We start from the raw sequence: 24,355 nt of genomic DNA on the forward strand, positions 1-24,355 counted from the left end.
CTTTGTTATGCTCAGAATAGCAAAAAGAGACCCGAATTTACAGTTGTTTTTACACTTACGCTAATTGGTGCCTGTGCTCGTCTATCCTCAGTTCCTCTGGCTTCTAGCAATGAATAACTCGATTATGAACAGGAAATGGGATACCAAACCTTTTTTAACATCGGTACATCATTCTGTGTCCTATACTTTGTGTCTTTCATTATGCCTTTTGTCTGTGGCTATGACAGGTGCCCAAACATGAAATGCGCTATCTCTAAAAAACAATTTGTGCAAGAATTTTGAAAAGTATTGACGTTGGCTTTTTTTCTATAGGGCAAAAGGCTAGGTTAAGCCATTGCGCCAGAATTGGAGCACAGATAAGAAATTCTGGAAGCTCAATTAAATTATACCAACAACAAAGGCTATGTTAGGGAAATGAAAACTTCAGTAATGAATTCAGGCCAAAAACATTCTCTGGTAAGGTTTGGCCAAGCTTCTATGCTAACCCTCTTCTGATTTCTGAGTCTTAGAAATTTGTCTATACACCTATTAAAATCTTGAAAAAACAAAATTTTATGGTAAAATTCTAGCTTAGCTACTTTTTGCTATCTTGGAAAGGGGTTAGGTTAGGAAAATGAAACTTTCAGGGATGAGTCTATAGACTAAAGTATGTCCCAGGAAGGCATTTTGCAGTACCTACTGCCACTTCTTCTTTTTCTAGAGTACTGTGACCTTTGATGACTTTTAAGAATCTTTGTGTTATGAAAGTGAAGCCAGTAAAATTCTAGTTTAGTGACTTCTTGCTATCTTGGAAAGGGGTTAGGTTAGGAAAATGAAACTTTTGGGAATGGATCTACAGGCTAAAGTAAATCCCAGGAATTTATTTTAAACTACCCACCACCACTCCTTCTCCCTCTAGAGGGCCCTGAAATTCACCTACATGACATTGAAATTTACCTATACCTATTGAAATTTTGAGAAAACTACGTTTTACCTTAATTTTTAGTTACCAATTGCTTTTTCTCAGCCTTTAGTTCTGAAAATACAATTCTTGTTATTTGAGTAGAATTCTGAGTCATATCAATGTTTTTTTGTTGTTTTTTAATTTAGGAAATATATTTGTATATCTCTAAAACCTTATAAATTAGGGTTGAGCAAAGTTGTGAAGCTAAAAACAATTTTGTTATACTTCATTCAAGCAGAAGATCTATTTTGCAAGGTTTCACTTTTATAATGCACATATTTTTAAAGGTCATGAAAGGTTGAGACCCTCTAGAGGGAGAGGGAGTAGATGTAGGTATTTCAGAATTTCTACCCAGGACATACATTAGCCTGTAGACTCATCCCTGAAAGTTTCATTTTCCTAACCTAACCCTTTTCCGAGATAGCAAGAAGTCACTAAACTAGAATTTTACTGTGAAGCCTTGCAAAATAGATCTTTGTCTTAAGTGAAGCACAGCAAAACTGTTTTCAGCTTCATAGCTTTGCTGAATCCCAATTTATGAGGTTTAAAATTCACAAATACAATTCCTAAATTTAACAAAAAATTTCATTGATATGGCTTAAAATTCTACTCAAACAAAAGGAATTACATTTTCAGAACTTAAAAAAGAGAAAAAGAAACTGATAGCCAAAATGAATATTAAGATAAAATCTTGTTTCTCAAAGTTTCAATAGGAAAGTTTCAATAAACCTGTGAAATAGGCAAATTTCTAAGACTTAGAAATCAGAAGAGGGTCAAAATGGAAGCTTGGCAATACCTTGGTAAATGTTTAGTTTCATCACAAGCTGTCTAAACTGGAAACTATGCTGCATAGTTTCCAGTTTAGAGCACATGCTAATTCTAGAAGCCCATCCATATCTGGTTGACCCTCCTCCTCCATGGCACAAACTAAAAAAGCATAAAGTGGCCAGGGTTTTTGAAGCCAAGAGAAATGTTGGGGTTGTACAATATGAATGAAATTTTATTTGAAATACTAATTTGTCATCATTGGTAATTTCTTTATAGTAGGAAGTCAAAAGATAATTAAAAAACTCATGCATCCATTGATGCTAATTATCCACTTTCACTTTTGAGTTTAAACTAGCCAGTGAATCAGAGCAATTAGCTAAATATTATGTTTATGTTCCATTGATTTGGAAAAATGCCTTAAATTTGTTTTAAATGATTATTTGGCTAAGAAAATACCTTGGTGAAACAAATTTGGTTGGATAGTGATTCTCAAAAGTGAATATTACCTGTAGATAAAAGCAAATTAGTCCAAGAGCCCTGGAGGCAGCAGGGCAAGGTCTGTATTCTGATTGGTTGAATTGTTAGTTCATATTTATGACCTACTTTTTGTTTGCTCTTTCAAGTTTCAGACCAAATAATTATTCAATGAATATAGAATACAGACCTCACCCTGGTGCCTGCATGCAGCTTTTAAAGCAATTTAAAACTGCTCAGCACATGTATTTTGTGTTTTTATTGACATGTTTGAATTTGCTGAGGTTTGGACATTAGTTCAATAATTATTTATTATAATAATATATCATAATACATCATGCTTATATATTATATTATATTGCTATATTATAGTAAAAAAATCAGTATATTGTAATTATATAATCCTAAGCAATTTTCTTTTTGCAAGAGTTAAGCTAATGCCTTTATATTTACTTCATTTGCTTTTATCACTTTACATTTCTTACTGAGGGTCTTGACCATAGCTTTTCTAGGATTACTAGGTGCTTCTACTTCATAAAAAAATGTTCTTCTTGTACTTTAAACTTGTACTTCTAATAAAACATCCCAGTGCAGAAGTCCTGTGGTGGTGCAGTGGACTTGACCTTAGCTTGGTAATACGGGACCCAGAGATCAAATCGCGCTGCAGGAATGCACTGCAGGGCCAACGCAGGGACCTTAGTAGTCAAGAAGTGTTGTTAATTCCCACTGCAGAAACGGATACCTTAAGAGCCCATGGTGGAGCTAAAGAATGACTAGCATCTGCACAAAAAGTAAAGGCACCAAATAGCTTTACAACTTGTCTTCTTAATATTTCATGCTGAACATCAAATATTTTTTACAAGACAACATGGTGGACATCTTCATATGTTAAAATTTGATGAATCAACCAAATTCCACTTAAAAAGAATAGCCTTTGGAATTACTTTTGCATGGCCAGATCTGATTTGAAATATTGTTGTTATAAATTTCCTTTCACTGTAGATCAGGCCCAATAGAGAAGGCTTAAGATCATATAGATTCAGAATTGTATTCAGAGACCTTCCTGAAAAATCAACCATTCTTTTTTTTTTTTTTTTTTTTTTTTTTTTTTTTTTTTTTTTTTAGCATGCCAGCACAGTATTTTACTATTATGCTGTTTAGCTGCAATTTCCAGATCCTTGGATATTTTATCCATTGCCTTAGGGATCTCCCTAAGGCCACTCAGCATGTCCCCAGATGGTGATGGGGGAATACCCTACAGATATTTTGGTTTTTTGGCTTTTTTATTTTTTTTTCATTTTTTCTATTTTTTATTTTTCTTACATCATATTGAATATGACGCCATGTATAGATTTTTTTTTCTTTTTTCAGTTTTTTTTTCTTTTTTAGTTTTGTTTTCTTTTTAGTTCTTTTCAGTTTTTTAAGTTTTTATTTTTTTGGATGTCATCTTGAATATGACATCACAAGTACTTTTTGTGACATCACAAAGTACCTCCGTAGGGTAACTATGGAGGTACCCTACAGATATGTAGGATACCTCCATAGGAGGTACCCTCACCCAGAGCCATTAATGCAGGTGGAGGAGGAAGAAGGCCCCTTAAGTGCACAATCAAAAGAGCCCACCGGTGTCCTGTACCTTCTCTAAAATGTTCTTCCAATAATCCTGCCTTGTGACACATGGCATTGAACGTCTAAACCTTTGCTCAGAAAGTATGGCAGAGTCCACTACACTATCACAAGGTAAAAATCGACCATCTAGCCGTCTATTTATGCTTAATGGGCCTCATAACCCTGAATGTATTCAATTATAGAAAGATTTACATTTAAAGTTTCACCATTGCTGCTAGTCAATTTACCATTTTATCAGCTGTCTCATTTCCAAGAATACTGGCATATGCTGGGACCCAGTTTTGTTGTAGATCAAAACTGTTTTTTAGCAAGTCACCCACTATTATTTCAATCTGTGTAGAAATTTCTTTGACATCATTTTGCTTCACAGCTTGATAATTTATCACTGACAAAGTCAGAGCATACAAAAAAATACCGATTTTACCATTTGATTTAATGCAAAAAAGTATTTGATAAATAATATATAATACTGGGAAGCAAGCATCATTCATCAAACGATAATATTTATAAACTGTAGGGGCAAATCTTGGTTCCATGTAGCAATGTATTCTTTTTAGACAATGTGATTTGATAATCCTATTTCTTTTAGAAAGTACCAGGACTGGGGATTATTTCTGCTTTTCTGGAGTGATGTGATGCCAAGCTCACTGTAAAGAGCTGGGATCATAATATTTGTTTATAAAGGCTGCTTAAGTAAATGCAGTGGTGTCAAGACAAAATTAGAAGTAAATGGAAAGGAAAATAAATGAATAGAAATACATAAAATCAGAAATTGAACCAAAATTTTGAATGAATGCATGATTGCTGGATTGTATTAATTAGCATTGTTTTTTTTTTCTAGTTCCCCTAAAATGAAAATTTGTATGAACAAAACAAAGCGTCTTTTTCTATTTGGATTGCTTCATTTGTGAGGGGAGAGTGTCTTCTAGTCTGTCTGTTGAGATGAGTGAGGTGTTCCAATTCTTGAGTATACAGTATTTCAGGTAGTCAACACCCTATCCCTACTGCTTTGCGTGCTAACAATACTTAAGCACCAAATATATTTACTTCATTACTAGGTTCTCTTGTTGCCCATTCCTTGAAACAATTAAAAGCAAAGGCTGATATTAAAGATAAGCTCTCTAGTTTTTAACTTGTCTTGAATATTTTAGTTATTAATGTTTAGTGATAATGGTCATGTCACATTGTGAAAATTTCTGAATCACTTAGATTTTTGTTGTAATATAGATAACTTTTTGGATTTCTCTTTAAAACTATAATGCCAAATTATTCACCAACAAGGCAAAATTACGAAGTAAGGGCAGATATCACTCTATTTACAAGAACAAATAAAAAAAATAATCTAATTTATAGGCCTCACCCCACTCTACTTTTATTGGCCAATCTTTGCAGGAGCTCTAGGCTTTGGCTGTTTAGACTTACTTTACAATTTCATTCAACTCATGCAACTTGAAGCATAAAATATATACTAGACCCCTACACATACTGTAAGATCTTAAAAGGATGAAATGGAGGAAAGGCGTTTGCCTATGTATTTATTTAAAGAGATTTAAAGTTTTTGCAGTTCTATACTTGTAGTTTACTAGGAAGGTTTTCAAAAGAAAGATTTTCTTGGAATAGTTTTGTTGTAAAACTATCTAGTTATCTGACCTGGAGAAGATGCAAATTCTCCTTCAGGGCTTGATGGTGAAAATAAGAATTTTTCATGGCAAATTTTACAGAACTCTCTAATTATTTGACCAAGATTAAGTGCAATCCTCCTTTAGGGCTTGATGTGGGCAGTTTTGAAATTCCAGATGTGCTCCATAAGTTCAATCAAAATGTATTTTAGTTTTTTAGGGGGAAAGAAGTAAGCTTTGTCTATGATTAAGGGTTTTAAGAAACCAAACGAGAAAGTAAAATATCTCAAAGATGTTTTACAACAAATTAGATAGTAGCCTCTGCAGGGGGAGGATCTAACCCCTAGACAGGAAGATTTCTGTCTGTCTCTGCCCTGTAGAGAGCTAACCCATCTCTAGACTTTTTTGATTGGTCTACCATTGGTGATATGGATACTTATAGCCAAGGTATTTTGAATAACCAGTATATAGTATTTGAATTAGACAGCAGTGGTGCTTTTAAATAAAAGTCATGGTGACAAGTGGTATTCTATTATTTGGAATCATCCTGCTGTTGCTAAATGTTTTTTTTTTTCCAAGGCCTTCCCACCAGTTTGTAGTGATAGAGGAAAGTCATAATCATATTGCCTTGTTTGGAATCCCTACTTAATCAAATAAATATTGTCTTATTATGGTGAAAAGACATTGAATTGTACAATATTTACTTTAAGCCATGGAAGATGCAATAAGCTCATCATTTAAGACGGAGAGGAAGCATCACAACCTTTCAGATTCAGATAAGCTTCACAAAGTGAAGAAGCAAAAGAAAAAACAGAAGTCAAAGAAGAAGCACAAGAAAGAGGAAAAGCTGAGACATGAACATAAGGATAAAGATTCGTCAGAAGATGAAACTCTAGTTGGTCCCTCAGTTCCGACAGATTTTATATTGTCAGAGCCATCTAGGTCTATGTGTCCTATGACAAAAGAAGAGTGGGAGGCAAAAAAAAGTATAATTAGACACATAGTAGATCCTGAAACTGGAAGAAAAAGGTATTTTTGTTTATTTCAAATTAATTTGCTTGCCAAATAAGTATGGCAAGGTAGTGTATATTACCATGTCTAAGCTGTAGAGGCAGGACAATCAGACCTATTGCACCTGTCTGCACCAACCCTTGCAATCCCTTAAACCTGAAAAATAACAATTTCAGCTATACACTGCTGTACTGATTAGTTTCTTCCTGATCAAAACCTGAGGTGTTATTTTTGCCTCTCATTATGATAGAACAACTTTGGAAATAAATCTTGAGGAGTGAAAGTTTTTCTTAGTGAGGAATTAGTTGTGTTACCATTACAGGCCTAAGTTTATAATAATAGTAATAATCTATTTTAACCTTCTTTTACAATAAAACAAGTGGAGTAAATTATACTAAACAAAGAAACCACACAAAACAAATTGAGCATTCTAAGTATGACAAAAACACAAAACAGCTAAAAAAAATAACACTAAAGAGACTAGGGAAATGCAAAGATGCAAAAACAAGAGTGCCAGTTCTGATCAGAACCCCGTAATGGGATGAGGTGGACCTTATTAAAGGTAATTATATATTATAGAATTATTTTAATATTTAAATTATTATGAAGTAGTTGAAATGGTTGTAAATGTGGGAGAAAACTGACTTGCTTTTTGTGTCCTGCTAATTTTGATTTATTGCAAAAAATGAGGAAATAGTTTGTGATGCAGCGATCACCAGACACTGGCTATCGCAGCTTTGCTCATGGAATCGAAAGCTTCCAATCAGCTCGACGGCCGTTTTGATAGAATTAAGCCTTGCCTAATCCATTTTTGATTTACATTGAACATCATCTGAGATAGCCAAGGCTGCCTTTATAATTTGTTTGATGTTGCCAGACAATTCGTCTTTTTATGCATGTTTGCATATTCTGTATCATGGTGGACTGCTTTCTAGCTCTTTGCTTTAACCTTGCTTTGAAATAACTCAATCAAATTTACTTGTTTGTCTCAGGACACAATGTCTTCATAACTCCCTGCCGTTATGATTTGGTAAAGGGTGGAATTCCATTCTGCCCGGTCTTCACACGTGTTGTAGTAATGTTAGTGGCATAAACGATTTTTAACTACCAACTTTGGTGAAAATCAAACTACTACTACTACTAACAACTCACAACAGCTCCATGCCACCTAATGCCAACACACCTCATGAGACAAACACTATTATAGTTGTAAAATATGTTCCTACCATGCTTGATTTTCGGCTTTCATGCTTTGGAAACTGCATATATTGGCAAAAATGTTACAGGAATACTGTATTTGGTTTTATGATTCTAATTATGGCACTTGGTATGAACCAAGGGACATATAGCAATCACAAATTCTGCCAGTCTGTCTGTCTTTTGGTCCTGGTTTTGCTACTTTAGGCACTTCCAGGTAAGCTAGGACGATGAAATTTGGCAGGCGTATCAGGGACCGGACCATATTAAATTAGAATTAGTCGTTTTCCAATTTGACCATCTTCGGGGGAGTGGGGGGGGCTGGTTAATTCGGAAAAAATGAAGTATTTTTAACTTACAAACGGTTTATCAGATCTTAATGAAATTTGATGTTTGGAAGGGCAACGTGTCTCAGACCTCTTATTTTAAATCCCGACCGGATCTGGTGATATTGGGGGGGATTGGGAGGGGTAAACCTAAAATCTTGGAAAACACTTAGAGCAGAGGGATCTGGATGAAACTTGGTGTGAAAAATAAGCACAAGTCCTAGATACGTGATTGACATAACCAGAACGGATCCGTTCTCTTTGGGGTAGTTGGGGGGGGGGGGGGGGTCAATTCTGAAAAATTAGAAAAAATGAGGTATTTTTAACTTACGAACGGGTGATCGGATCTCAATGGAATTTGATATTTAGAAGGATATCGTGTCTCAAAAAGCTCTTATTTTAAATCCCGACCGGATCTGGTGACATTGGGGGGACCTAAAATCATGGAAAACGCTTAGAGTGGAGGGATCGGGATGAAACTTGGTGGAAAAAATAAGCAGAAGTCTTAGATACGTGATTGACATAATTGGAACGGGTCCGTTCTATTTGAGGGAATTGGGAGGGGGAGGGTTAATTCTGAAGAATTAGAAAAAATGACGTGTTTTTAACTTACGAAGGAGTGATCGAATCTTCATAAAACTTCATATTTAGAAGGACCTCGTAACTCAGATCTCTTATTTTAAATCTCAACCGGATCCAGCGTCATTGGGGGGACCGGAAATCTTAGAAAATACTTAAAGCAGAGAGATCAAGATGAAACTGGATGGGAAGAATAAAAACAAGGCTAATATACGTGATTGACATAACCGGATCGGATCCGCTCTCTTTGGTGGAGTTGGGGGGGGGGGGTAATTCGGAAAAATGAGGTATTTGTAACTTACAAACGGGTGATCAGATCCTAATGAAATTTGATATTTAGAAGGATCTTGTGCTTTAAAGCTCTTATTTTAAATTCCGACCAGATCCTGTGACATTGGGGGGAGTTGGAGGGGGAAACCGGAATTCTTGGAAAACGTGAAAATTGGGGAATTTTTATCTTACGAATAGGTGATCGGATCTTAATGAAACTTGATATATAGAAGAATCTGATGTCTCAGATGCTCAATTTTGGACTTGAATTGGATCCGGGGACATAGGGGGTTGGAGGAGGGAAACAGAAATCTTGGAAAACGCTTAGAATGGAGAGATCGGCATGAAACTTGATGGGAAGAATAAGCACAAGTTCTAGATACGTGATTGACATAATTGGAACGGATCTGTTCTCTTTGGAGGAGCTGGGGTGTTTTAATTTGGAAAAAATTGTAAAAATTGAGGCATTTTTAACTTCAGAACGGGTGACCGGATCTTAACGAAATTTAATATTTAGAAGAAATTCATGTCTCAGAGCTTTTAATCCCGACCAGATCTGTTGACATTGGGGGGAATTGGAGGGGGAAATCGGAAATCTTGGAAAACGCTTAGAGTGGAGGAATCGGGATGAAGCTTGGTGGATAGAATAAGCAAATGTCGTAGATACGTGATTGACGTAATCGTACTGGATTCGCTCTCTTTGGGGTAGTTTGGGGGAGAGGTTCAGTGCTTTGGCGAGTTTGGTGCTTCTGGACATGCTAGGATGATGAAAATTAGTAGGCGTGTCAGGGAGCTGCAAAAATTGACTTAATAAAGTCGTTTTCCCAGATTCGACCATCTGGAGGGCTAAAGGGAGAGGAAAAATTAGAAAAAATGAGGTATTTATAACTTACGAGTGGGTGATCAGATCTTAATGAGTTTTGATATTTAGAAGGACATCGTGACTCAGAGCTCTTATTTTAAATCCAGAACAAGCCTCTGATTCTCCTTTTAAATCAATCTATCGATTCATAGAATTTTGTCAAAGCTCATACCCTATGAGCTCTTGGCTCTTAGCTCTTCTGGCCTCGTCACAAGTGCCATATGAGCTCTTAGCTCTTGTCTTTTATTTGGTTTTAGAGCCTTCAAAAGTTGCTGAATACCTTTAATAACGTTGAATAACTAACGTGAAATACGTACCTGTTCTGTTTAGGTTTAATGCACTTGTTTGATCTTTTTTCCTTGAATGTCCAAGATTTAAAAAGGGCCAGATATATATATCTGAATTAGATTAAGTAGGAGGGGACTCGAGCCCTACTCGGGATTCCCTATCAATACTCCCTGAATCACCACTAGTCAACAGAGGGGCAAAATTCCTGTTGCTATGAAGTTTGGGATGGCACTTGTCCCTCAGTTCCCTACTTAGGCAATTCAGTTTTACAGGTGCAAAATTACATTGATAAAGAACCAGAATATTCTAAGAGGCCATGTGTGAAAAACGTATTCATCGTATTGATTTAAGACAGTCGTCTGACCATTTTAGCCTCATTCTGAAATGACTGCTGAAAAATCTCTAGTGGGAAAAGAAGCAAAATGTCGATATTTATGAATTTTGGGATGGGGGTTTGGTCCTGGGGCCCTCCTTGAGCTAGCAAATTATACATACCAAGGAGTCGTGTAATTACGTTATTCAGACATGATTATGGTAAATATGGAGCAGTCCACATTTCTAACCTGTGAATAAAGTGAATATACCACTCAATGCGTTTTTTATGCTCTTTCCGAATATAATAGTTGCTTTTTCACAAATTCAATTTTAAGCATTTTACGGGCCCTCAAAGACGATACCTTTTTCTCTTATTTTGGATGCAGCTTATATACTTCTGTTAGTATCACTCTTGGTAAAACTGGTTTATGCGTAAATAAAAGTGTCGGTGACAAAATCGATAATCGATATAAACTCATAGGAATGTATAATGTGTGCCATATATTGGAGTAAGATTAAAAAGGTTAGGTTAGATAAAGGTTAGGTTAGGCTAAAACTGAATTTGCGACAAAGGCGATTTTGGAAAGAGCCTAAAAGAACATTGGATGGTATGTTCACTTTATTCATAGGTCAGAAATGTGGACCGCTCCATATTTACCCTTGCCATATTTGAACAGAAGACAGTTGTATGATCATTTAATCCTATTCGAAAAATAAACCTTTATGATCAGGAGTTAAAAGAGGGGCAATATTGTTATATGTTTCAAGCTCAGAAGGGAAAGGCTGCTCTGCTTTTTGCTGGCAAATAAATGATGACGATTCTGAAGAGCTGTTACTCGTTTATTCTTATGTGTTCGAGGGAGTTCGATTGCCCATCCTGCCTCGTGTGTTTATATTTTCAGATCATGCTGATCAGTGATAATGTTCATGATCAGTGATCATTCAACTGATCATGCTGATCAGTGGCAGTTCTTGTCATAATAAAAGATAAGGCACTAAACAAATGAAAATCATAGCCATACAGCGCGTAAGTCGTTACGCGCCATATTAGTTATGCGCCATTGTAGTTGTGTCCCTGTGTCCGCCCCAACACCTAGTTGGTGGGGGCGCTTCGCCCCCCCAAGCCCCCCGCGCGCGTAAGTCGTTACGCGCCATATTAGTTACGCGCCATTGTAGTTGTGTCCCTGTGTCCCACCTGCGATATATATATATATATATATATATATATATATATATATATATATATATATATATATATATATATATATATATATATATATATATATATATAACTACGTGAAACTTGCGAATTAACAACATTTTTCGATGTCCCATTGTCTGTGCATATAAATAGATTGTCAGGTCTACCGACTCTTGAACATGCAACATATAATTGTCCATGGGAAAAACAATCCGTATTCAGATCTATACCTCATGATTCTAATGATTGCCCTTGAGCTTTGTTGATGGTGATTGCTAATCGAACATTCCCTGTGTCGCCCTCGTCATTTATATATCCCCCTGTGCCCCCCGGCGTCCCCGTTGTAGTTGTGTCCCTGTGTCCCGGTTGTCATTTATATTCCCTGTGTCCCAGCCTGTAATTTCTCTTTGAATGTCCTGGTCGTCATTTATATTCCCTGTGTCCCGGTCTCCCGGTGTCCCGGTCTGTATATACATTCGTTTTTGAATTGGTCTTTTTTTAGTTTTTAGTTTTTTACCTATTTTTTAGTTATACCTCATGATTCTAATGATTGCCCTTGAGCCTTGTTGGTGGTGATTGCTAATCGAACATTCCATGTGTCCCCGTCGTCATTTATATATCCCCCTGTGCCCCCCGGCGTCCCCGTTGTAGTTGTGTCCCTGTGTCCCGATTGTCATTTATATTCCCTGTGTCCCGGTCGTCATTTGTATCCCGGTGTCCCGGTCTGTATATACATTCGTTTTTGAATTGGTATAGGATGAAATAATTTTTTGTGTTTTTGCCCTTTTTTCTTTTTAGTTTTTTTTTACCTTTTTTTTAGTTTTTGCCCTTTTTTCTTTTTAGTTTTTTTTTACCTTTTTTTTAGTTTTTTAGTTTTTTTCTTTTTTCTTTTTAGTTTTTTTGGTAGTTTTTACCTTTTTTTTTTATTTTTAGTTTTTTTAGTTTTGTTTTTTTCCTTTATTTTTCAGTTTTTTTCCTTTTTTTCCTTTTTTCTTTTTTAGTTTTTTTAGTTTTTTAGTTTTTTTTATTAGTTTTTAGTTTTTTTGTAGTTTTTACCTTTTTTTTAGTTTTTTTTTGGCTTGAATACATTCGTTTTTGAATTGGTATATGATGAAATAATTCAGACGTCATATGCGGACAGACAGACAGAACACACAAACAACTCATTTATATATATATATATATACTAGCTGTTGGGGTGGCGCGAAGCGCCACCCCAACACCTAGTTGGTGGGGCGCTTCGCGCCCCCCCAAGCCCCCCCGCGCGCGTAAGTCGTTACGCGCCATTGTAGCTGTGTCCCTGTGTCCCACCTGTGAATAGAGATAGATATAAATATATATTTTAAACTACGTAAAACATGCGAATATACAACATTCTTCGCTGTCCCATTGTCTGTGCATATAAATAGCATTTATATTCCCTGTGTCCCGGTCGTCATTTGTGTCCTGGTGTCCCAGTTTGTATTTTCTCTTTGAGTGTCCCGGTCGTCATTTATATTCCCTGTGTCCCAGTGTCCCGGTCGTCATTTGTGTCCCGAGGTCCCGGTCTGTAATTTCTATTCAAACAATCCCTGTGTCTCAGTCGTCAATTATATATCCCGCCTGTGCCCCCGGCGTCCCCGTTGTAGTTGTGTCCCTGCGTCCCGGTCGCCATTTATATTCCCGGTCGTGATTTGTGTCCGGGTGTCCCAGTCTGTAATTTTTCTTTGAGGTTCCTGGTCGTCATTTATATTCCCTCTGTGTTGGTCGTCATTTGTGTCCCGGTCTGTAATTTATCTTTGAGTGTTTTTTCTTTTTAGTTTTTTTAGTTTTTACATTTTTTCAGTTTTTTCTTCTTCTTTATTTTTCAGCGTCACTATGAAGTACACATCGCCGAACCTTTGTTTTTTAACTTAAATCTGGTAGGCATTGATGACCTTATCCAAGTCAAAATCCCAAACCCAATCATCATCGCTATCATTTTCAGTTTTGATATGTTTTGACTCTCGCTTTCCAGGTGGATTTTCATCTAACTGCGCGGTTTTGCGTTCTTTAGCCGCAACCCTGTTTTCTTGCTGTTCTTGTGATTCCTCGGCACGCTTTCTTTTCTTACTTTCTCTATCAGCTGCAAGCCTGTTTTCTTGCTGTTCTTGTGATTCCTCGGCACACTTTCTTTTCTTACTTTCTCTATCAGCCGCAAGTTTTTTGGCATAGACTCTTTGATCAGCTTCCTCGGCTGTTGCCATTGTAGGTTCTTCAGTCATTTTACAATTAAACATTTTTCCGTGAACGCATGTCTTAAATACCATTAATGACGTCACCGTCATAGCAAAAATGACGACAACTAATTTCATGACGTCAGTCAACACAGAAACATGACGTCACCTGAACCACAGACAGACAGACAGACAACTTATTTTTATATATATAGATATATATATATATATATATATATATATATATATATATATATATATATATATATATATATATATATATATATATATATATATATATATATATATATATATATATATATATATATATATATATATATATATATATATATATATATATATATATATATATATATAAAATCAGAATTCAAATTAAAGAAAAAGACTTCAAAAATCAAAACGAATAAAAAGAATAATGAACTAAAACAAATAAATATGTGCAATTATTGACAAGTTAGTGTTGTATTAAAAATCTTGACAAATGAGGGAATAAAACTACTTGCATAATGCATATGGCATGCTGGTACTGGCTGAATGATTCGTGCCAGATGACCGTCTCGTCACGGTAGCCGTTGGCGCTAAAGTAGACGCTCATTGGGGGGGGGGGATTTCACGAAGTCGCGGATTTGCCAAAATACCGACACCAAATTTGAAACACAATTCATTATTGCGTGTCGAAAGAGTTGTAAAAAAAATTTTTTTAAAGGGAGCAATAAGGGACTTTGGGATATTTAGACACTACCGGAAGAGCATGGTATTGAATCCTTTCCAGGCGGTGCTTCTGATGTGAAGTCAGGCCATAACATCAAACAGAACAAGCATATTCTACCAGCAGTCTGATAAATGTAAGAAAAATACCAAATAGGTGGTGGGGGTTAGGACATTACGATAAGCAAGGAGTTTTAAAGAAAGGATACCCCGGTTAGCCCATTTGATCATCTCCTGTATCTGTTTTTTCCAGTTCAGGACATAAGTAAGATATATTCCTAAGAGTTTGATATCCATGATCCTGCAAGCTGAAACATTCTGTAAAGCCAGGGATGAGTTATCCTCAGAAAAGAAAAAATCAATACGAGCGATGTTACATGATTGACGATAATTCTGCCCTCCTCAGCTTGGCGTGATAAACCCACCATTATTATGTTTGTCTCGCTTTAAAAACTCTTTTCACCCACCTCCAGTACGGATAAATCATCAACGAACTTGAAGCGATCCGACTCATCATTTACCAAAACCAAAAAATGTAGAGGGCCTGAAATTATTCCCTAGAGACCTCCACAGAAGATTGGCTGGGGATCAGAATAGGCTGATTTGTACTTCTTTTTTTATTTCTATCTGAAAGAAAATTTGCACATATTCTTACCAAATATATATCAACATTAAAGTTGGTCAATAGGGTTGCGTCAAAAATAGGTGTCATCGTAATAGGCCGCACACCAGTAAAATCACAGGGGGCTCCTTTTTTGGGGATAAGGGTTATGAATCTCTTTTGCCAATTTTGTGGGTACTGGCCTGAAATTGTAATCTTGTTGAAAAATAAAGTTAACAGAACACTCAAAAATTCAGGAAAAGCGTTAATGAGGTCAACAGGAGTATCGAGTGGTGTAATATCCTCTTCAGTTTCGTCAATTTGGGGCGAACTTGGGACTCCGTGATGATTGGTAAATCCGAAATCTGGAGATACATGCAGACAATCCTCCCAATTTAAAGGTGGAAGTAACTAAACAATCGCTGGCAGGTGAATATTTAGGCGATATGCAGTTTCTTTGTCCAGCTGATCATAGCCAAAATCCAGTCCAGTCTGCGTTTTATCTGCCATTTGCTTTATCCTTTTGCACCACTTTCCAGGCTTAGAATCCAATAAACTGCACCACTTTCCAGGCTTAGAGTCCAATAAATGAGATATTCCTTTTGGTAGTACACTCCTACTGCCTGGTGGGTCATTCCTCTGATTTTGTTCTTCAGAGTAGTCACTTCTTTGGGGGGTTTTTTCCCTGAAAAGTTGTCTCATTTCCTGCTTAGTGCTTTGATTTCTTTTGCAATACATGGATAATCTGCTGAAAAACGTTTGATAACTTATTCTGGAAAATAGAAACGAAACTTTTTTTTGAAAAAGTTTTTTTTGAAACCAAGAAGTTTTTTTCGCAAAGTGATGGCCGTTTCATCAAGTTTATTTCCATGCTGCGGATCTTTTTTTCAAGTTGGGGTATTAAATTGTCTTTTCGAAGGCAACTCTCACAACTATTGGGACAATTTTGAGGGAGTGGGTTCTCCAAAGGCGGGTGAAATATATTGTTGAGGTTAACGACAGAGTCTGTTGGAGTATCAGCCTCAGGGTGCTCAGTTACAACAGCCATAACACATGAGCTGCATTTCCAGTTGGGGTTTTCTTGCTGAAATACTGTTGTTGTCTCAGCACAGGGGGGGGGAGCATAAAAGGAATTTCGAGCACTGAATCGTCACACCTTTCCCACACGGCCTCTCATATTTAGGGCATATATACGTTGCTCTGGTTCTTTTTTATAATTCGGTTTGCAATTTTACTGGTAATACAACTAATAAATAAGTCCAAAACCAACCTCCTTCCAAATGAAGGTGTTAATTCATAAATCCTAAGAAAATTAATACTCAAATAATCAGCTGTTAAATGACTCAATAATCCAATTTCGATTAAGAAAAGTCCATAGGGGATCACAATTGAGTCTTACTGTATAATGAAATTTTATCCAGTAGAGGTGTTTACAGTATAGACTCTCAATCGTGACTGATGATTTATCGAAGTGCCAGATACACTCCGCCGGCGCACTACCTATTCACAGAAAAGTGGTTTTAAAACAACACAGGAATTCTGTGACCACTTATAAACTGTCAGATATATCCCAAGAATGGCGGCCAAGAGTTCAGTATCACCTTTCTGTTTCATTACTTTTGGTACATCTGTTGCGTTCATTCTATGTTTCCACTATCCCCAAATTTTCGGGAATTTCCTCGGAATTCATGCAAAAATGAAACGACAAAAATGCTTGGGCCTAGAAGCGTTAAAGCTTGAAATCCAGCTCTGCCTGTCAACAAGAGGGTGTGAAATATATGTTCACTCTGTTTTAATTGAGCAAAGTCATCTGGTCATTAGAGTCAACTCCAAATGAATTTGAGCAACCATAAGCCGAAGGGAGGGCAAAATGCAATTGTATGGAATTATTGAAGTATTGGGTAGAAGTAAAGTGACCCTGGCTAAGGGCTGCGAAGTTATTTATACCAAAAATTATATGCATCTTCATTTTAACAGGGTGTAACATATCCTTCTTTACTAACTTTGATGTAAATCAGACATCATTTACTGAATATATTCTTCATGTCTTTTGGTTTGGAAGAGTGATTTAATCATTTCATAACGAAAAATTAAGCAAAGAAAAAATGGGTTTTAATTTCGACAAAGCAGTGAACAAAAATAAAATATAAAAACTACACTTTAACTAAAAAAATGAAGATACTCCGAATATTTTGGCCCCACGTAAATTACAACCGACAATTTAAGAGTTATTCAGATATTTGGAGAATTCAAATACTCCAAATATTCGGAGTATTTTTATTTTTTTAGTTAAAGTGTAGTTTTTATATTTTATTTTGATCACTGCTTTGTCGAAATTAAAACCCGTTTTTTCTTTGCTTTATTTTTTCGTAAATGGAAAAGCAGTGTGGTCTAAGAAATTATTTATCAATTTATAACACCCTCCAAGTGCTCTCTGAACATCCATGAGTCTATGTTATATCTCTATATTTATGAGGAGGAGGTCACTCGGTAACCTAGACCCTCCAGTTATATAGATCCATACATCCTTGCACGCTTCTGATTTCAAAGAATGTAAAATGTCTACCTTTTTACTAGAATGTATTTAATTTTTTTAATCAAAGATTGGCATACTTTTGAGCCATGACTCATGGGAGCCTTGTATGATACTCCCCCCCCCCCTCAGGATAATTTTTTTAACCCCTGGGCCACTCTCATAAAAAAATTATGATAGAAATCTTTCCTGATCCCTTATGATGCTGCGTGGACGCCCGTGGGTACAAAGACGGGGTTGCTACCCTCTCATTTGTTCTGGCGCATATGAATGGCACTGAACTTTTAATTTATGATGGAACAAACACTCCCCTAACTTTCTGCGATTTCCGTCCTACGTAATGAGGATGGGCAAAAATATGTGAATAAATAAAAATGGGAGATGCATCTGTCTTTGCAAAGCCAAGGATTCAGTGTTGACCAAGACTGTTCTTGTGTCTTTTTGAGCACAGAAAAGTGATTGGAAACAATCACTGGTAAATGTTGAATCCATTTGTTTATTTTCTATATTTACTCTATTTTGTATATAATTATGTATTTTATTTTATATTTTATGTAAAAGTATATTTTATATTAATGTATATATATATTTTATATTATATATTTTTTATTCAATATTTTTTATATTTTATTTTATATATTTACGTTACTGATAAATAAACCTCCCCTCAGATTCTCATTATGGCTGTTGTTGTGAAAATGAGCTTAAAAATAATTAAATATTTCCAACTGGTATGAGATTGCAAATAAAACTAGACCTACGTTGCCTGAGCAACGTGAAGTGTTGCGGCAACCTTTGTCTCGCTTCGCCGAATAAAGTGTTGCGAGAGCAACACTTCGGTTTTGTTTCTTTGCTATCGGTTTAACGCTGAAGTTGTCAGCCTGTCGAAGCTTTTAAAACGTTATGTTCAAAGAAGAACGCGATCAGTAATCACATGATCAAAGGCTATTCCTCAGCGTTGAAAAAACAAGAATAACAAAAGAATATCGAAAGAAGGGACTAAATTGACTTTGCAGCCAGTTGAACTTTATCCTTTTCAATTGTAGACATCGTGACGGATGATAGCTTAGAACAATATCTTATGTAATCTAGTTGGTATTATAAAGCTATCTGTAACTTTTCAGGATCAAAATATTATAAATGACACTATTAATTATGAAGAAACTACTATGACATATCCCGAGCTATCGATAATACCGAAAGAAGGGACTAAATTGACTTTTGCAGCCAGTTGAACGTTATCCTTATCAATCGTAGACATCGTGACGGGTGAAAACTTGAAAGAGTATCTTATATGATCTAGTTGGTATTATAAAGCTATCCGTAGCTTTTCAGGATCAAAATACCATAGAAGGCACTCTATTAATTATTACGAAACTGCCTCGTTGTTTTACGTTATCGTTTGTACCCGTTGCGTAAACACTTAAGCTACACCAACTAGCAAAAGTTACAAACCCCTCTTCACTAAAGATGATTGTAGCCTAACAGACGATTATTACTTACAAGTCCCCTACATGTCTTACCACTGGAACCAACTCGGTCTTACCATCAAATATACTGGAACAAGTAATAGGTATACTAAATAGCAAAATTTGCAAACCCCTCATTGCCGAAGATGATTATGAGCTAACAGCCGACCTTTCCTTACAAGTCCATGTCCTAACATGTCTCACAATTGGTATCGGCCTATTTTCGGTTTCAGTGTGTACCTTACTACTGAAGTTGTCAACCCCTTGACATTCTCAGACTGGTATATCTTATGAAGGAATTTTTGTACCAAAAAATGGATGACATATACTTTGGTCAGCTCATTACGAGCTATAATACCAAAAGAAGGGACTAAATTGACTTTGCAGCCAGTTGAACTTTATCCTTCTCAATCGTAGACATTGTGACGGATCAAGACTTGGAACAATATCTTATATAATCTAGTTTGTATTATAAAGCTATCCGTAACTTTTCAGTATCAAAATACCATAGATGAAACTCAATTAATTATTACGAAACTGCCTGATTGTTTCACGTTATCGTTTGTACCCGTTGCGTAAACCCTGAATTCTATGTTACAGTGAGTATGTGTACACCAACTAGCAAAAGTTACAAACCACTCAGTGCTTTCATTGTTTTACGTTATCGTTTGTACTCGTTGCGTAAACACTTAACTCTAGGTTACAGTGATGTATGGGTAGGCTACACCAACTAGAAAAATTTACAAACCCCTCTTCACTGAAGATGATGGTAGCCTAACAGACGATTATTACTTACAAGTCCCCTACAGGTCTTACCACTGGAACCAAATTTGTCTTACCATCAAATACACCGGAAACAAATAATAGGTACACCAACTAGCCAAAGTTGCAAACCCCTTATTGCCAAAGATGATTATGGTCTAACAGCTGACTGTTGCTTACCAGTCCTCTACTTGTCTCACAGTTGGTATCGGCCTATTTTTGGCTTTGGTGTGTACCCTACTACTGAAGTTGTCAACCCTTGAAACTTTCAAACTAGTATATCTCATGAAGGAATTTTTGTACCAAAAATAGATGACATATACTTTGATCAGCTCATCAAGAGCTATCGATTGCCGTCGGAAAAAATTCTATCTGTCTTAGTTCAAAAGTTGACTTTTTTTTTGCCGTAGGCCAACTTTCTAACGTCACCACTTAGAAAGGAGCAAAGGATAAGCTCCAATTTGTTTAGCAATGACAGAACTTTCAAAGTTTAAGAGGTACATCTGATAACATTTCTCTACCTCAATCCCAAGTCCGAAAAACAAATAATAAACCCAGCCGAAATCATGAACAGAAATGGATAGAAACAATAGATGGCAGCAATTTCGGACCCGTGGGAAAATGCCGCTTTTTTGCTTCTGTCAATTTTTCTATTTATCACTCAAAGAAGATGTATTGGCTGTGGGGCCGGGTAACTGCCACATATATTTAATACTTATAGATTTTAGTCCATCTTCAATTTGAAAGTGGTGCCTGACAGCTAGAACGGAGCTTTCCACTCGAAAGCAGAAACAAGGTTTGATGAAACGAAAGCTTGGCTGCACAACTTCAGATACTCCTCTCTGACATACGCTGTATAACTCCACTTCACTTCGCACACCATAGTCTCTGGCTCGTGGATAAGCAAAAACCATCCTTTTTGGCCCCAGGCAAGAGTTCTGCGGAGCTTTCCAAAATGTAATGCCATAGTCATTAATCCGGCCTGAGGTCCACACTTTCTGTAAAAACCGCACAGGTTAAACCCTTACCAGTTTCCAGGAATAAGCCGAGATCGGCGGCATAGGAAAAAAAAAAACAAACGAAGCCGGGACAAAACCAAAGCGTTGCTCTCGCAAGACAAATGAACGTTCCTGAAAAAAGTTAGTCGTTTTGGAAGAATAGCGGAAAAATATTGGATAACAGGTAGCGTAATCTTATTTTCAAATTTTTAAGGTCACCGAATAATGGTTCTTCTTGAAGAGTATTTTTAATTTTCAAATGCATATGGGAACTTACGGATAAGCCTATCGTTGTCTTATTTATTTGAGAAATATTCTAGCCAACATTTTTTTTAATGGCAATTTAGCCTGTGCTTAAAGTATTATTTCTATTGTCTTTTGCAGACTAGTCCGTGGTGATGGCGAAATCTTGGAAGAAATTGTTAGCCGTGATAGACACAAAGAGATTAATAAACTCGCCACACAAGCAGATGGTGCTTTCTTTCAAAAAACTTTATTTCACAATAAATAAACAATCATGCCTATTCTTTATGCAGTCTTTTCTTAAATGTTGTAACTGATCCTGTGCAGTTCACTAGAAAGAAATTTGGCTATGAACTGTGAAATATATTACCCCTTGGTCTGAAAATAATTGTGTAAACTACTAAGCCATGCTAGTTATAAGAAATTTATATAGATAGCATTGAGAAGGTACAAGGCAAGTTCCAGTTTCGTCGTGTAGGAGACCCAAAAAAAAATTAGATTTTCAGGTTGTGCAAACTTGTGTGTACCTAGTATATGGTAGTTAGTTGGCCCAAGGAAACTTGTACCGGGCTCAGCTTTTGACGGCCTGTTGGCCATTCACCTATTCCTTTTTTTGTGTGTGAGAATGTCTCTTAATAATTACGTCATTGGATCGTTCTCGGATTATTTCGTGGATGAGTATTTTTCATGGGTGCAGCTATAGCTGCAACCTAGTAAAGAGCGAACTTAGGCCCACAGTAACCAAAAATTAAAAAAATATGTTTGAAAAGAAAAATTAGTGCCAAAAAAATGCTATACTCTGACTGATTCAGGAATGCTAACTTTTACGAAAATTCAACTTAAAAATAACAAATTTCGGTAAAAATAGATGTAAACTCATGGAAAAATCAAATTGATCAGCCAAATCAAAATTCACTAAATCAGATTATATGGGTACCATTGGTGAGATCTAACTTTATTCCATTAACTGCTTATCATATAGTTTGGAACAGCCTATCTGATTCAGCTCAAGAATGTCACTCGTTTGGTAGTTTCAAAAGAATTTTGAAAAAATTTTTAACGTCCTGATATTTTATGTTTAAAAATTTTTTAATGTCCTCCCGACTGACCACTTCCAATACTCAAAAGTTCAACTACCTTCTCCCTTCTCTCTCTTTTCCAATTTATATATTCCACTTACTTTGGTTGGTTTTTTATGTTTGTTTTTCTCTTCTTTTTTTTTACTATATTCATTTTTTTCCAATATCTTTATTAATTGATTTTGCTAAGTAAGCATATATATCATTGTTTTGTTTTTGTTGTTTTTCGTTTCTTTTTTTTCTATTTGATTTTGTTCTATATTAATTAATGTAAAGTTTAGTCTCCCACCATAACAGGCCAAAGAGCCTTTGTGAGGGTCTAAAGCTTTGTAATTTTTCTTTATTTTCTCTTAATAAACTGATTGATGGATTAATTGACTTATTTATGCAGTGACTGATCAGTTTGCATACCCATATTCTTGGCGCAGACAGGAAATGATACGGAGTGCAAATGTACTAGGCTATGACTGATGAATCTGATGACTGAAAATTTTTAACCATAGATTATTTTGAAGCATATCTATGCACATTAAAAAATGTGCATAGCGTTCTCCAACAGCATCATTGGGGTCTAAAAAGTACATTTGGTCATATGAAGGTGGCCCAAAATCGCCTTCAGTTGTTTGTGACGGATATGCCGTACAATCGCTTTTGTGATAAATTTGCCAAGCTACTTTAAAAAGCTAAAAATATGACGACTCTTGATAGTTCGATCGTCTTGTACATTGAATGAAGCTAGGGGGAAACGTAAGTTCAAGTTTCGCTTTTATTTGTGGAGCTGTTTAGAGAGCAAGTGATGTCCTAAGAAAGGCAAGCCAATTCATTTAGAAATTATGGTGGTGGCAATGCAATTAGACAATGCAAGCAGTAATCCCCAAATGAATTACTTTTATTTGCTACTAATACAGTTACGATTCAGAGTTCAAGGTGAATACACCTATCTTAAAATTGAATATTTGTTAACATTATCAAATGAGTAAGCTTTCTCAGTGAACTCTATGAATAATGAATTTTAATCCCAGTGAAGCTAGCTAGATCTCGCAATATTTGGCAAAAGATCGGTTTTAATTAAAACTTGTTTGACTGGTTTGCTCCAATTCCATTGCTGGATAATAAGAGACTTAAATTGAATTTTGATATTCTTTATATTTTTTTTTGGAAGCAAAAAAAGAGGAGAGGGAGTTGTTTTACTTTGCAGAAGGGAGCGGGAACGGTATGGAAGCATCGTAGTATCGGCCGCACTTTTGTACTCAAACTTCTGGGGATAGCTATATCGGGTCCCGCGCTTCTCATTTTGGAGATGGCAAGCGAAAAACTTGTTTGAAACGCCGTTCTGAACTGTGCAATTCGCGCTTGTAAACCTGTCCGCTCCGATGACATTGCGACGAAAGCCCTTGCTTTTTTGGTATGGATTCCATTATGGCAGCTAAGGAGCTAGTGTGGACTCATGCTAACATAGCAACTCGTGTGACATCTAGAAAAAAACCCTGCTGACAACGTGGTAGATACCATACCGTAAAGCTATTCAATAATGCGATGAAAAGAAAATTAGTCCCCAAAGATATGTTATTTTTGAACCTGATGAGGTTCCAGAAATTGCTGGTGAGTTAGCGCTGCTTTAATTAAAAAGGTGAACGAGCTGGTGGTTAAGTTTGTTAAGTCTTATTTTTCGGTATAGGTGATATAATAGTTCGTTTAAAAAACTGGAAAAATACCATCTACAAAACATTGGTTAAAAATTGCAGTTATAGGTACACTTAAATACTGGGCAGATTTCACAATCAGTTTGGTAGGGATATCACCTGGGTATACTGACTTATTTGTGTCAAGATTTTCGAGTTTAAGCTGGGGCTGATGTATTTCAATCACAGGAATGTCACTCACTACATTGTTAGCCAGCATATTTTGGAGTGGCGTGTGAATTTTACAAATTGAAGCAAAATAACCATTAATAATATCCGCACTCACTGGGTCACCATTATTATCCAGTAAGACAAGCTTTGAAGATACCTTTCCTATGATATCTTGCGATACTTTTGTGGAATTTCTTAGGGTTAGAATACAGTAACTTATTGAGCACGTGAGAACCATGCTCTTTTCTTCCTTTACGGATTTTACTAACAACAATATTTCAATGTTTCCGAGATTCTTGGAAAAATCCTTCCTTAAAGAGTTTAACGCATTCATTTATTATGCAAAAAAAAACATAATCCATGGTCTGCAATTGGATTTGTGATTAACCTTTTTTCGGTGGAAAGGTGTTA

The 24,355-nt window shown here is 36.1% G+C and overlaps 1 protein-coding gene across 3 annotated transcripts; it reads left to right on the forward strand.

The window, feature by feature from the left end:
• Positions 1–313: 313 nt before the first annotated feature.
• Positions 314–21,400, forward strand: LOC136025894 (ADP-ribosylation factor-like protein 6-interacting protein 4). Of its 3 annotated transcripts, none has more exons than XM_065701947.1 (3): positions 314–426; positions 6,144–6,462; positions 21,154–21,400. In XM_065701947.1, exons 2-3 carry the CDS (start codon positions 6,146–6,148, stop codon positions 21,278–21,280), a joined length of 444 nt encoding a protein of 147 aa, XP_065558019.1. In that variant the 5' UTR covers positions 314–426; positions 6,144–6,145; the 3' UTR covers positions 21,281–21,400. The 3 variants fall into 3 exon arrangements, with proteins under 3 accessions (XP_065558019.1, XP_065558018.1, XP_065558017.1); XM_065701946.1 differs by having other exon boundaries at positions 326–456; XM_065701945.1 differs by lacking the exon at positions 314–426 and adding an exon at positions 3,883–3,925.
• Positions 21,401–24,355: the final 2,955 nt, after the last annotated feature.

Source organism: Artemia franciscana, chromosome 4 (genome assembly GCF_032884065.1).
Source record: "Artemia franciscana chromosome 4, ASM3288406v1, whole genome shotgun sequence".
In the NCBI taxonomy this organism is placed as follows: Eukaryota; Metazoa; Arthropoda; class Branchiopoda; order Anostraca; family Artemiidae; genus Artemia; species Artemia franciscana.

Coding starts and splice junctions, on each gene's coding strand:
- LOC136025894 (XM_065701945.1), top strand. CDS start 3,898: ATGGCAGAGTCCACTACACTATCACAAG. Junction 3,926..6,143: donor GTCCACTACACTATCACAAG/GTAAAAATCGAC, acceptor ATTTACTTTAAG/CCATGGAAGATGCAATAAGC. Junction 6,463..21,153: donor CCTGAAACTGGAAGAAAAAG/GTATTTTTGTTT, acceptor TGTCTTTTGCAG/ACTAGTCCGTGGTGATGGCG.